Source organism: Melospiza georgiana, chromosome 14 (assembly GCF_028018845.1).
Source record: "Melospiza georgiana isolate bMelGeo1 chromosome 14, bMelGeo1.pri, whole genome shotgun sequence".
Taxonomy (NCBI): Eukaryota; Metazoa; Chordata; class Aves; order Passeriformes; family Passerellidae; genus Melospiza; species Melospiza georgiana.
In genome coordinates, this window is record NC_080443.1 from 15,108,225 (window position 1) to 15,121,736 (window position 13,512).

General features: G+C 57.3%; 2 protein-coding genes across 3 annotated transcripts; one reads left to right on the top strand and one right to left on the bottom strand.

The window, feature by feature from the left end:
- The first annotated feature begins 68 nt into the window (after positions 1 to 68).
- On the top strand, positions 69 to 6,604 carry POLR2C (RNA polymerase II subunit C). The gene is made up of 9 exons (XM_058034097.1): positions 69 to 185; positions 346 to 395; positions 637 to 705; positions 811 to 863; positions 985 to 1,113; positions 1,732 to 1,783; positions 2,950 to 3,118; positions 5,398 to 5,472; positions 6,100 to 6,604. The coding sequence occupies exons 1-9, from the start codon at positions 100 to 102 to the stop codon at positions 6,242 to 6,244; spliced, it is 828 nt and encodes a 275-aa protein (XP_057890080.1). The 5' UTR covers positions 69 to 99; the 3' UTR covers positions 6,245 to 6,604.
- A 1,240-nt stretch (positions 6,605 to 7,844) lies between these two features.
- Positions 7,845 to 13,171, bottom strand: DOK4 (docking protein 4). Of its 2 annotated transcripts, none has more exons than XM_058034087.1 (9): positions 13,106 to 13,171; positions 11,857 to 12,064; positions 10,894 to 11,001; positions 10,564 to 10,678; positions 10,350 to 10,469; positions 10,059 to 10,248; positions 9,631 to 9,769; positions 9,420 to 9,543; positions 7,845 to 9,327 (listed from the first exon to the last, which is right to left on the bottom strand). In XM_058034087.1, the coding sequence occupies exons 2-9, from the start codon at positions 11,920 to 11,922 to the stop codon at positions 9,203 to 9,205; spliced, it is 987 nt and encodes a 328-aa protein (XP_057890070.1). In that variant the 5' UTR covers positions 11,923 to 12,064; positions 13,106 to 13,171; the 3' UTR covers positions 7,845 to 9,202. The 2 variants fall into 2 exon arrangements, with proteins under 2 accessions (XP_057890070.1, XP_057890071.1); XM_058034088.1 differs by lacking the exon at positions 13,106 to 13,171 and adding an exon at positions 13,053 to 13,067.
- Between the last annotated feature and the right edge of the window lie 341 nt (positions 13,172 to 13,512).

Genomic DNA, 13,512 nt, shown 5'->3' on the forward strand with positions numbered 1-13,512 from the left:
GGCGGGGCCGGACCGGGCGGGCGCTGCGGGCGGCGGGAGCGGGGCCGGGAGCGGGGCCGGGAGCGGGGCCGGGAGCGGCGGGAGCGGGGCGGGGCAGCCATGCCGTACGCCAACCAGCCCACCGTGCGCATCACCGAGCTCACGGACGAGAACGTCAAGTTCATCATCGAGAACACGGACCTGGCGTGAGCACCGCCGCGGGGCCGGGGCGGGCGGTCCGGGGGTGAAGCGGCCGCGGGAGGCCCCGGGGCGGCCGGGCAGGGTCTGTGAGGCAAAGCCCCGCCGCAGCCCTCGCCTGCAGCCTCACGCTCCCTCATGCCCAACACGGGTGTTTCCCTCCCTCAGGGTGGCGAATTCCATTCGAAGGGTGTTCATCGCAGAAGTCCCCATCATAGGTGAGGCCTTTCGCTTGCCTGTGGTCGCAGTCCCTTGGGCTGCGTAGCTCCTGTCACTTTCCTTTCATGTCCCCCACTCCTCCTCTCTGCTTTTGGCTCTCCTTACTCGTGTTCAGCCATTGCTGTGCCCTGCAGATGCTGCCCCAGTGTCTCTGGAGTCTCTGGGATGTTTTCTGTGCACTCACAAGCTTGTTTTCCCCACATGAGTATTCCTTAGTTTGTGACTTTCTGTTCCCTGCAGCCATTGACTGGGTCCAGATCGATGCCAACTCCTCCGTGCTCCACGATGAGTTCATTGCACACAGGCTGGGTGAGTACTGGGTGGGGAGGAAGATGAAGGTGTGTTGCAGGCAAAATCAGGGTTAGGGGCTCTTGTGGTCTATCAGACATTCCTCTGATTTCCTGCTTCTCCCAGGTCTCATCCCGCTCACCAGCGACGACATTGTGGATAAGATGCAATATTCCAGAGTGAGTCACAAAAAATGCTGTGGGGAGTCATTTTGAGGGTGGTGGGTGTTTGGTCTGAAGGGAAGCTCTGTCAGTTTGTGCATAAAGAACCCGAGTGTGTGTGTTTGTGTGTGTGTGCCAGGACTGCACATGTGACGAGTTCTGCCCCGAGTGCTCCGTGGAGTTCACGCTGGACGTTCGCTGCAACGAGGACCAGACCCGGCACGTGACATCCCGGGACCTCATCTCCAACAACCCCCGCGTCATCCCGGTCAGTGCCACCTCCTGCACTCACAGACCTCACAGGATTCACAGCATTTACAGAATGACAGGGTTGGAAGAGACCTTCAGGATCACCGAGTCCAACCCAGCCCCAGCCCCTCAACTGAACCCTGGCACCGAGTGAGGTGGAACCATCCAGGGATGGTGACTCCACCACCTGCCCAGGCAGCCCATTCCAGAACTTGATCACACTTTCCATGAAAAACTTTTCCTAATATCCAACCTGTATTTCCCTTGATGCAGTTTGAGACTGCCCTCTCGTTCTGTCAGTGCTGGCTGGAGAAGGAGCCCAACCCCACCTGAGCACAGCCACCTTTCAGGGAGTTTTAGAGAATGATAAGGTCTAGTTCTAGTACACTGTTGAGGTAGATCCAGATGTCACCACAGCCTGGGGTGCTCCTGCTGCCTGGTGACAGTGTATGCCTGGGTAAAGCCCAGCTGGAGCCTGCTGTCTGTTACTTGCCTTTGGCTGAGGTGCTCTGAGTGCTGTGTGTCATCTGTAGCAGCTGTGGGAGTGGCTTTAGGAGCCAAGCAGCTGTGCTGTGCTGGAGCACTCATCCAAGCTGATCTTGCCCCTAATTTGCTTGGTCTTGTTTGGCTGCTGCAGGTGACATCTCGGAGCAGAGACAACGACCCCAATGACTATGTGGAGCAGGATGGTGAGTGCTGGGTCACTGGCAATAGGAACTGTAGCAGGAAATTGTTGTTATCTTGTTGTTGTATTTTATATTTCTAAAGTCTCATACGGTCACAATCATATTTCTAAAGTCTTGTACCTTCTTGGCAATATTTCTCGGGGGCAGTTCCTCACAGCAACAACTTCTTCTGCTTGTTGCTGCTTCTTAGTCAGGGCTCTTTCCAAGCTCTGTATGACTGGCCAAGCCCACCCCCTTTTATCACAGTTATCTTCACTAGCTACAACTGCAGCCCAATTAAGGACATCACAGCTGCAGCCCATCAAGAACATCCGGGACTTATCAGGGCAAGGTCTTTATACAGATATTCAATATACAATACAGATATTTTACTAGGACTCCTACTATAGGAAATTCCCTTTTCTCTGAGGTTCTTTGAGCTCATCCTTCCTTTACTACTGTGCAACTGTAAGGCAGCTGTAAATATGACACTTCTGAGCTGCTGGTGTCACTGCACAAGTAGGGTAGCATTTTGTCTTAATGCCACTCAGATTGTCCCAGAACTGAAGAGGGTGCTTCTGTCTCTCCTTGTGATAGCTCAGAGACAACAAGGAAGTGAAATGCTGTGTTGTTGGCTGTTCCTTGGGGGCCTGTGCAGCTCCTTTTGACTTCACTCTTCTGGGGATGCAGCTGAGCCCTGCTGTCGCAGACATCTTTTATGAAAAATCCTTTCCTTAGGATTTTTTCTCCTGAGAAGCTGAGAAGCCTCAGGAACAAAATGTAAACAATGGTTATCTGCTGCTGTGGAATGCAACAGGGGGGTCTGTGATTGGTCTCATGTTGATTGTTTCTAATTAATGGCTAATCACAGTGAGCTGGCTTGGACAGAGAGTATATACATACATACAAGCCTTTGCTATAATTTCTTCTTTTTCTATTCTTCTGATGAAATCCTTTTTTCTATTCTTTTGGTAAAGTTTTAATATAATATATACCATAAAATAATAAATCAAGCCTTATGAAACATGGAGTCAGATCCTCATCTCTTCCCTCATCCTCGGACCCCTGTGAACACGGTCACACCCCACTAAGAATCCAAGCCAAACCTGGATCCTGGTGACATCTTCCAGCAGCAATCTGCCTTTGCAGGGTGTGCTCACCCACTGCTGTGCCCTCTGTGTGCCCTGCAGACATCCTGATCGTGAAGCTGCGCAAGGGGCAGGAGCTGCGGCTGCGCGCCTACGCCAAGAAGGGCTTTGGCAAGGAGCACGCCAAGTGGAACCCCACGGCCGGAGTGGCCTTCGAGTACGACCCCGACAACGCGCTCAGGCACACCGTGTACCCCAAGCCAGAGGAGTGGTATGTCCTGCTGTCTGTCTGCAGCGCCTGGCAAGGGTTTTCCAGCAGGCTACACCTTACATTTCAGCCCTGTAATTTGGCTCAGTAAGCGACGGGGAGCGTGCCTGCCACGTCCCCTTGTGCAGAGTCTGCTCCTGGGGTTGGCTAGCAAAGTCAGTCGCTTGGCAGCTGCACACAAAGTGGAATGGTTTGTGGTCATCTTTGTCCTCCCTCATGTATCATCACTGCTGGTTTGCCTCACTTTCACGCCCTTTTCATCACTTCTTGTTGATTTTTTTCCTTCCCTGTGCAAATGTTCTGTAGGTCAGAGTAAGGTCTGAGGAAGGAGCAGATCCATGTGAGATGAAAGAAGTTTCTATGAGAGTAAAGAGTGGAAGGTTGGGTTGCAAGACTGATTTTTCAGCCTGGCTTGAGGAAGCCCAGTATGGCTGTGATTTAACCCACACATCTCCTCACTTTTGGAGCCTGAGCTCTTGCAGGGTTTCCCTCTCTGGCCCTTTCCTCTCCTCTGAAATACCATTCTGCACAGGTTGCACACAGCTTCTCATCCCAAAGTGACATGATTTTACTTTTGGAAAGCTGCTGCCCTGCTTTGGCCTGGGTAAGGACTTTATGCAGCATGACTTTTCATGAATGCTGCTCACCTGAGCTGCTCCTGGCTCAGTATCCCAGTGATCACCTAGCAGTGATCACTGTCACTAAGTGACATCCTGTCACTGAGCACTCTGGAGCCAGCAGCATAGTGAGGAGCCAGGTGCTTTAGGCAGGGCAGGCTGAGAGCAGGGACTGGGCAGGGTGGTGGATGTGCTGCTGTAAACATTGGTCAGTGGCAGGCTCACAAACCTGGTGTGGCATACCACAGACAGGGCACCAGGAAACAATTTTTGAGAAGTGCTAGGCAAAATCTATGTAAAAGTTGGAAAAATCCCAAAAGAGGATTGGTATTGGAGCTGCCAGTTCTTGATGATATGTCTGTCTTCTCAAGTCCATCTGACTCCCTGTGAAGACAATACAGAGCCAAAGCCTTCTGCTGTCCAAGGCCAGCTATGATTTTTGGTTTAGTTTTTCATGCTAGTTGCTTTTTGAGGCTGTTGGCAGAGCACTGGCATGCAGCTGGACTCTCCAAACAGCTGCCAGGGTCATGGAAACCTCTGCACTGTTTTGGTCATGGGTGGTGCTGCAAGTGACAAGAAATCCCCCCTTCATTAACACTTCATCTCTCTCAGTGGCTTGTACAGGCAGAGGGTTTGTTTGAGAAATAGTTTTATTTCAGGCAGCTGATTACAGGGTGCTGGGATCAGTGTTCCTGGGCATTGCTGGGGCAGAGGAAGGCCAGCAGGAGACCTTGGTGGGTACAGGATTTTCTGTGCTGGCTTCTCAGACAGCTCAAGGCTTTGGGTTTTCTTACATGGATTAAGTGGTTCCACACAGTCTCTCTGATGTGGTGCTCTATAAACCAAGGGATGCAGCCGGTGGAGAGATGTGTTTGTGTAACTGATGCACAGGAATTGCAGTGGTTTTGGTAGAGGAGGGGAGGTGCAGGACATAGGATGGAGTTTACTGATGCAGGTGGTGTCTGTTGTACAGGAGATTTTTTTCCTGCTGGCTCCAAGCCAACTGTTCCTCACAGACTTGAGTGCTGGAGTACTCCAGTGCTTTCCTGGCCCAGTGGGAAGTAGAAAGAAAAGATAACTCAAGGTCCATTACTCCATAAAAGCATCCAGGCTCCATAAACACAGTCCCTTCAGGAATTAATATCCCTGAACTGTAGGCACCTGCCAGATTGTACCAGTGTTGGTGGATGGAGCCTCAGCTTGCTGAGTGTGGGCAGAGCAGGGCTGATCCCCTTCTTCCAGTGCTGCTCTGGGGCGTTAATGAGGAGCCAGAAAACACAATGTGTGACTGAGCTTTTCTCTGTGACTTGATGTTTGATGACCACCCTGTTGTGTGCTGCACGTGAGCCCCAGTGCTCACTCACTGAGTGCCTGGGCTCTGTGTGTGGGGCCAGGCTGGAGTAGGGCTCTGTGTAACCTCCGTGTAACCTCTGTGTAACCTCTCCTGCTCTCCCTGTCTGTGTGTGGGGCCAGGCTGGAGTAGGGCTCTGTGTAACCTCTGTGTAACCTCTGTGTAACCTCTCCTGCTCTCCCTGTCTGTGTGTGGGGCCAGGCTGGAGCAGGGCTCTGTGTAACCTCTCCTGCTCTCCCTGTCTGTGTGTGGGGCCAGGCTGGAGCAGGGCTCTGTGTAACCTCTGTGTAACCTCTCCTGCTCTCTGATTGCAGGCCCAAGAGTGAGTACTCGGAGATCGATGATGAGGATGCTCAGGCTCCCTACGACCCCAATGGGAAGCCAGAGAGGTGGGAGCTGAATGCAGTGCTGCAGCTGGGAGAGGGGGTGACTGGCTGGGTGCATCTCATGGGCTCTCATTAATAAAGAGTGCCTACACTGTGCTGAAATTGCCAGCCCAGGGAGCTGACATTCCCTGAAAAGCAGGGCAGGAGTTGCTGTTAAGTGGTGATATAGCTGGATGTGGCAGGTTTTCCCCTCTGGGAGATCCTAGACAGTTCTCCTGAGTTCATGTTGCTCAGTGAGGTGTGAGGCCTGTGGGGGAAATACCCTGGCTGAAGGTGTTCATTCACCTGTGTGTGTCTCATGCTCTGATTGCTGGTGTTATTTGCACTGCAAAAGCACCTCAGCCAGCCTCAGTTCCTGGCTGGGGGCTGCTGGCTCACAGGTCTCAGTGCTGAACAGAAATCAGTCTCAGAAGTGCTCTTCCAGCCTCTGAGGTTGTGAGTGTTGGTGTGAGGGTTCTAGAGGGGCAGCACTGGCTGTTGCCTGCTTGGGAGGTGAATGATGATGATGATGGTTGGGATTGCAGGCAGATCTCCCTGCTGTGGGTGTGGATGGGCTGGAATGATGTGCAGTCTGGGTTTGCACCTCCTTGCAGAGGTGGTGGTGACATAACCCCTGCCTTATAACCTCAGGTTCTATTACAACGTGGAGTCCTGCGGCTCCCTGCGCCCCGAGACCATCGTCCTGTCTGCCCTGTCTGGCCTCAAGAAGAAACTGAGTGACCTCCAGACACAGCTGAGCCACGAGATCCAGAGTGATGTCCTCACTATCAACTGAGGTGGCCTTGGCTATAGAGTACTGAGCTGTGAGTGATGCCTGGCTGAGATCTGGGAGAGGCTTTTACCTCCCCAGCATCTCCCTCTGCCATTCCTGACCCAGCACTTGGTTGGTGGCACCTCTTGCCTGGCCCTCCTTCCCAGGAAAAGCCATTGTGATGTGTAGGGTAAAACACGAAGGGAATTAGTGAGCATCTTAGCTGGGACAGGCTTTGTCTCCAAATGATCCTGGAGTTTTGGTTCTGGTGTTGGATTTTGGCCACGTGGTGTTTGGGATTGGGAAGCGTGTACCTTTGTTACACAACCCTACCTTATTTACATGTCCATTCTTTACTGTGCTGAATAAAGCCTTACCCCCAAATTTTTCTGTCATCCCTGGAAGCTCATTCAAAGCTGCTGGAGGAGATGTCACATCATTTACTTCTCTCCAATAGACATTAACTTAATGAGATGTGCTTTGGAGGGAGCATTGCTCGCTGATGCTGATTGCTGCTTGTGACATTATCTCCTGAGGAGAGCAGCACCCTCCTGCAGGCAGCCCGTGGCTCATTGATCCAGGGCTGTGGGTAAAGCACATGTTTGAGGCTGGGGTGGGTGAGAGCTGCAGAAGGCAGCACTGCAGGGGAGCCCAGCTGGGCCAGGCAGGCAGAGCTGTACTTACAGAATCCTCTGGAACAGACTCCACCCCTGTGCTGTAGAACCCTTTTCTGGGAGCTGGGTGGCACATGGGCTGTCAGTAATGGCCCCTGGCTGATACCTTTCTTTGTGCCCACAGCCCCCAGTGTGTGCTGGGCTGGAGTTTTGTGCAGGTCCCATGCCCTGATCCCCCTGGCAGTGGCTGAAAGCAATGGCCTTCGTCACCCCTCCTCTTCCCCTCCATCACTGCCCAGCATGACTTGGGATCAGCATGGTGACACTTTCTGGAGAGAGAGGGGAAGGTCTGTGTGCCCCCGTGCTGATCCTGGTATGGATGGGGATGGTTCAGGGGGTGGTGCTAGGGTCACCCTGAGCTGGGGAGAGCAGCCCATGCCAGCATTGCCTTCCCCTCCAGGCAAAAGCTGCTGCATCCAGGCTGCTGCTTCCATTTCCTTGCCATGGCAGAGCTGGCTGCAGCATGGCTCTATGTCCCCATCCCTGGAAAGATCACTGTGCTGGCTGGCATGGCTGTTTTACCTTGAGGCCAGTGCTGCCAGGCAGTCATGGCATGGATAGCTTACCTGGCACAGCTCTGGGAGAGCTGGGAGATGGTGTGCCTTGAAACTGCTTCACCTGGGGACTTGGAGCCACCACTGGCCTGGCACATCCCCAGAGCCACGGGCAGCTGGAGGTCAGGGTGACAGGGGGATGCTGCATCCTGTCCCACCCAAGGTTGTTTGATGGAGAGTGGTAACTCCCTTTACCCTTCTTCCTATCCCAGTGGTTTTAGGGCTTCACTTGAAATGTCTTGGCCATGGCTGGAGGCAGAACAAAGCCCTGAGCCACACATGCTGCCAGGAACCTCAGGAAATCTCCCCCATCAGCATTTTTCTCTCTGGCAGGCACAACTCCCACTCGCGCTTCCCGAGCGCGCTTGGATGGAACAGACAAACAGGAAGGGTGGATGTGGATAAGGGTTGTTTATTCATTGAGCAACTCCTTAAAAAACAGAATACCCAAACGTTTTTGGTAATAAATGTTAAATCTTTTCCAGATGAGGTGTGTAGCCAGGAAAAGAGGGCAAGTTCCACCTCTCACCCCAGGGAGGACACACTGCTGGGCAGTGCTGGGGTCCAGAGCCCCTCTGTGCACAGCCATGCTGTGAGGAGCAGCCTTTCCCTGTCCCCATGTCCCCTCTGCCACAAGCTACACCACCCTGAAACACAGTATTTACAGACCACAGATTCCCACATCACAACACTCCCTGTGCCCAACACATGGACCTGGAGCTTTAAAGGGCAGAAATAAAAACCACCAAGCATCCAACCCAGACGGAAAGAAGACTCCAAAGAAACACCAAGGTTTGCACGGCAATAAAAAGATAGCCCTTCTAAAGGAGGTCAATAAATAGGAGAACTAGAAAAAATCAATTGCTTTTTAAGTTCAGCACATAAAGCCCAGTTCCACCCCCAGTGGGTGAGGAGGAAGTGAGGGCTGTGGGAATGCACAGAGGAATGTGGCTCTCTCCCCATCAGCATGGGTTTCTCTGCCCTTGGGCTTCTCATATCCACAAAGCTGCCCCTTGAGAGACAGATGCTACTGGCCAAAACCAGTCCCATGGTTGCCCACCAGCAGATAAACCAGGGGCATGGCAGGGGGACACAGCTGTGGGAGGAGTGAGGGGTGTGGGGTGGGAGAAGCCAGGGAGCTTGGCTCTGCCTGGCCGCTCACCCCAACCAACCCCCCTGGAAGGAAAACCAGTTTCTCCTGAGACACATCAATTCTACAGCGAGCATTTAAATAGCTTGAAGAAGTGCAAAAATCAGCTCAGGGATGGCAGGGTGTCCTCAGAAGCACCCTGCTCTTCATGGAGGGGTGGGACCCTGCACCATCAGCCTGGCACGGCTGCATCCTCTGACGCTGCTCCATGGCCATGGCAGAGTGATGCTCCACGCAGAAACTCCAAATTTCTTGACCCCCCTGCCCCACCTCTCTTCACCTCCCAGTTGGATCCCTAAGAGTCAAAAACCTCTGGGCATCTGCCCAAGGGCTCTTCAGCAGCCACCACATTTGCATTCATGTGAGAAGGAAATATCTCTTACAATACAGGTATTCAATATATATTTGAAGTCAGTTGAGGCTGAGCCAGCCATCGCCTCCACTAACGCCAGCCCAGGGCGTGAGCCAGTGCCTGCTTCCCAAGGCCTTGGCACTGAGCTGCCCCAGCTCAGGCTCCTGGGGATTCTGAGGGGTCACTGCCTGCGTCCTCACCACCCCTTGGAGAAGAAAAAGGGGACCCCTGCCACAGTCCCCCCACACCAGCTCATGGGGACGATGTGGGCTCCCTGTCTTCAGGCTTGTCGCTTTTGGAGGACTTTGGCTTCAGCAAGATGAACCTGTTGAGGAGGTCGGTGTCCGAGCTGGCCTGGGCGCCTGCATACGCCTCCCCTGGGGACAAAACAGAGGCTGGGCTCACCTGGTGGGGAAAGCTCTGGGGCTGGAGGAGCAGCATCTCCTCGGTGTGGGGTGGGGACACTCACCAGCATAGCTGGAGGACTCGGCCATGTTCTGGGAGCCGGTGATGTGGTGCCAGTAGGCGCTGCGGGGCAGCATGGTCGTGGGCGTGCAGGGGTAGGAGAAGTGCTCAGTGCCCTTGTTCAGCAGCTGCAGTGGATGAGGGGCAGTAGGGTGACACAGGGCCCCCAGAATCTCCCCCAGCTGTGTCCCCCCTCAGCATGGGCTGGAGCTCACCCTGACATTCTTCTCCATCTCCAGCAGGACCCTCTTGTGCTGCTCAGCGATGGCCAACGTGGCGCTGTGCACGCGCTGGTAGATCTGCTCACCCTCCTGCGTCTGGAAGGTGTAGAGACCTTCTCCTGCATCACACATCCTGTGGGGACGGGGCACAGCATGTCACCAAGGTCTTCAAGCCAAGGCATGATGAACAAAACCCACCCAGGTGACAGCCAGGGCAGCTTCCCACAGTGTTAGAGCTGTGCCAGGTCCCCTTCGTGGTGCCGATCTGGGACCAGAACCAGCTGCAAGCCCTGCCTGCCATGGGCACACTGCACAGCCATGGCCATCACCCCTGCGGTGATGCCAGCAGTGCCACTGCCTGCCCACCCAGCTGGAGGAGGGCACAGAGCTGTGATCCTGTCCTGGCAAGGGTGCCACCTCACCGTCCAGCCTCGAAGGTGAAGCGGGTGGCGTCGCGGCCGTAGCGGCGCAGGGAGCAGAGGGGCCAGGAGAGCAGCTTCACCCGGGGGTTGTGCGTGTCCCAGAGGTAGATGTTTTCGTGGGTGATCTGCAGCTTGCACTCGCCATAGACGTCCAGGTTGGGGCAGGGGAGGAGGAACACGTTGAACCGGTCTGGAAAGGGGAAAAAAAAAAAGAAAAGAAAAGAAAATAAAATAATCAGCGGGGGGTGCAGCAAGGCGGAGCCCCGGGCGAGCACTCCCCGCCGCGCTCACCCGTCTGCTCGCACTGCACACCGGGCGCCAGCAGGTCGGGCTCCCCCAGGCTGATGTCGTTCAGGCGGGCGCCCAGGCACTCCACCGACAGCGTCTTGTACCACTCCTCCGCCTCCAGCTCTGCAAGGCACCACGGCAGCCCCTGGGCGACCCTGGCCACGCCGGGTGCCCCACCCAGCACCCTCGGCCCGGTCCCCCGGGCGCTGCCCCGCACCTGAGTCGCAGGTGAAGGTCCGGGCGGAGTCGTCGCTAAAAACGATGGCCACCGCCTGTCTCTTGGTCTCCTTGGGCAGCCGCGTGATGCACTTGACATTGCTGATCTCGGTGACCTGCAGAGGAGCTGGGGGGTCACCGAGGGCTGCTCCAGACCCCAGGGGCTGCTCCCAGCCCCTGTTCCGACACCTGCAGCACCCGGACCCAGCCGCATCCCCTCCGGAGCATGGGGTGACGGGCACCCAGCGAGCCCAGGCGAGGCAGGAGCTGTTCTGGCACGGCTCCCCGAGCAGCGGCAGCCCCCCATGACCCCTCCAGCGCACCCCCTCACCTTGGGGCACCCCCGCAGGCACGCTGACTTCTCATCCGGGTATTTCTCCAGGCGCTGGGGCCCTTTGCTGGAGGATTTGCGGAAAACCAGCCAGCAGCGCCGGTAGATCTGCCGGACAGAGAGCGGCGGCTGCTCGGTGCCACAGGGGCTCCCTGTCCCCACCACAGCCCCTGTCCCCATCCCCAGGCCCCGCGCCTGCTCCTGCTGACCCTGCTGGCCTGGGGACAGGAGGGGATGCTGGGCATAGGGCTGTGCCGGGGCTGCCATCATCTGCCCCCACCCCCCGCCAGTGCTAATTACAGAGCTTAATTAATGAGCACAGACAAAGCTCCCAAGGGGACCGCTGTTCTGGCATTTCCCCGTCCCCTCTCCTGCATCCCCTGCCTCTGAGGGTGGTGGGGCCACCGTCCCCAGGCATGTCCCCCTCCCCTGGATCCCGCTCCCTCTTTGTTCTCCCTAATTAGCATGAAATTACCCAGCATGCTCGTGGCTGCGGCTCCAAACCACGGAGATGGGCGACCAAACCCCTGACCCCCCCACCTGTGGGTGCTGCACCCCCACACCGCCCGAATTTGCACCCAGTAGCTCCAACCCCTCCCGGCGCGGGGCATCGCCCATGCCAAACTGTGTGTGCAGGGAAACTGAGGCACGGGGGAAGGGAAGGGTCACAGGCATCCCCCAATCCCTGGGTGACCTGGGACAGGTGAACGGGCGTTGCTCGGTGCAGGATTCGGCCGGTGCAGATGCTGGACCCCTGGGGCTGCTGGGTGATTCGGGTACCAACAAGTGGCCCGTCCCTGCCATCCCCCACCACAGCCCCCAAAAGCTGCTCATTCAACCCCAAAACAGGGGCACAGGGAGCCACAAGAGGGACCTGGCCACGTCACCTCATTGGGAAACCAGCACCCCAAATCCATGGGTGTTCCCCCCCACATCTCCCCATTCTCCAAGATCCCCACTCACCCCCAGCTTCTTGCTCTTCATCCTCACATAGCCCTGCTTGATGATGTCGTTAAAATTCGTCGCCATGGCGATGGCTCGATAGGGTAGGGGATATTTTGGGAGGGGGGGGCTGCCTTCACCTTCGCCCCCCCCTCTCCATCCTCTTCCTCCCTACCCCTCCTGTCTCACCACCGGCTCAGCTTGGTGCTAGCAGCGTCCCCCATGCTGGCTGGAAAAGAGAAATGACAGATCGACGGGTGACATCTTCCTCGTCCTCCTCCCCCTCTTTCTTGTCGTCCTCCTCCTCCTCCTCCTTCCCCTCCTCCTCCTCCTCCTCCTCCTCCTCTTCCTCCTCCCTTCTCTGCCTGAACCATCCGAGTGGAACAGTCCGGTGTTAACCCCTGCCAGCACGGCGGAGCCAGGGTGGCACAGACCCGCGGTCAGTCCCCTGCCGCCAGCTCCAACATGTGTCCGAGGGGGCCCCGCAGCACAGCTCGCCCCCCGGTCTCCATCACCTCGCACTCCCCTCCTTCCTCCCAGGCTGCTCGGCTGGGCAGGAACCCGGCCCCGGCCCCTGGCACGGGCTGGGCTCGGTGGGAGCGGCCAGGCCGGCTCTGCTCGGGGCTCTTTCGGCCGGCACCGGGGGGCAGAGGGACCCCGGCTCCCAACCTCGCCCCCCGGTGTCACCGAGCCTCTGTCCAGCCCTCCCGTGAGCTCAGCCCGGTCCCTGCTGGCTCCCCCAGCCCCCGCCGGCGGCACCAGGTGGGGACCGGGTTCCTTTGCCAGGTGGAGCAGTCCCAGCGGAGGCAGTAACCCAGGAGACGGAGCAGGGCCATCCCCGGGGATGCTCCCCCATGGCAGCGACACCCGGGTCCCCAAAGCCCAGCGGGGGGATCGGGCCGGGACAGCGCCTTGGGGACCGCGGCTGTCCGAGAGTGGCCGCGTTCCTGTGGGGGAACATCCTCCATTCCCCCATTCCCATTCCCCCATTCCCCATGGCCATCACCACCCGCGCACACCAACACCCCAGGGAACCCAGAGCTGCTGGGGGCACCTCCTGCCCGCTGCCCCCCACCTGTCACCTGCCACCTGCCACCTGTCACCCCCACACCGGGCACCCCCGGCCCCGTCACCCATCACCCCCGCTCTCCCACCGGGACATCCCTCCGGGCGTTGTCACCTCCCGCCCGTTTGCCCCGACGCTTGTCAGCCCAAACCTCGGTCCGGCCCCGTCCGGTGTCCCTGTAAGGGACCGCTCCCGCCGCCTTACCGGCTCCCGGTGCGAGCGGAGCCTCCGCGTCCCGCGAGCCCCGGAGCCGCTCGGCCCCGCCCGGCCCCGCCCCGGCCCCCGCCCCGCCCCGGTCCCCTCCCTCCACCCCCGGGCTGCCCAACCAGAGCCACAACCGGCCGCCCTGGAAAGAAAATTCCATCATCGGGCTTTGGAGGGAACGGCCCGCAGCGGCTGCCGGGCGGCGGCAGCAGCCTCGGGTCCGTCCCTCGGCTCAGGTGTCACCGCAGCCCCGCTCCGCGCCCCCAGACCGGTGCCAGGCATTCACTACAGCTGCCCCCGGGCACCCCCACCCCCGCGGCCCCACTTGTTGGGCTGTAAAAATATGAATAATCGCTGGAAATAAAAGGGCATTTAAAAAAAACCACATGAGCAGCAAAGAGCTGCGC

Coding starts and splice junctions, on each gene's coding strand:
- POLR2C (XM_058034097.1), top strand. CDS start 100: ATGCCGTACGCCAACCAGCCCACCGTGCGCATCACCGAGCTCACGGAC. Junction 1,114..1,731: donor ACAACCCCCGCGTCATCCCG/GTCAGTGCCACC, acceptor TGGCTGCTGCAG/GTGACATCTCGGAGCAGAGA. Junction 5,473..6,099: donor CCCAATGGGAAGCCAGAGAG/GTGGGAGCTGAA, acceptor TTATAACCTCAG/GTTCTATTACAACGTGGAGT.
- DOK4 (XM_058034087.1), bottom strand. CDS start 11,922: ATGGCGACGAATTTTAACGACATCATCAAGCAGGGCTATGTGAGGATG. Junction 10,679..10,893: donor GCCTGCGGGGGTGCCCCAAG/GTGAGGGGGTGC, acceptor GCTCCTCTGCAG/GTCACCGAGATCAGCAATGT. Junction 10,470..10,563: donor GACCTTCACCTGCGACTCAG/GTGCGGGGCAGC, acceptor GGTGCCTTGCAG/AGCTGGAGGCGGAGGAGTGG.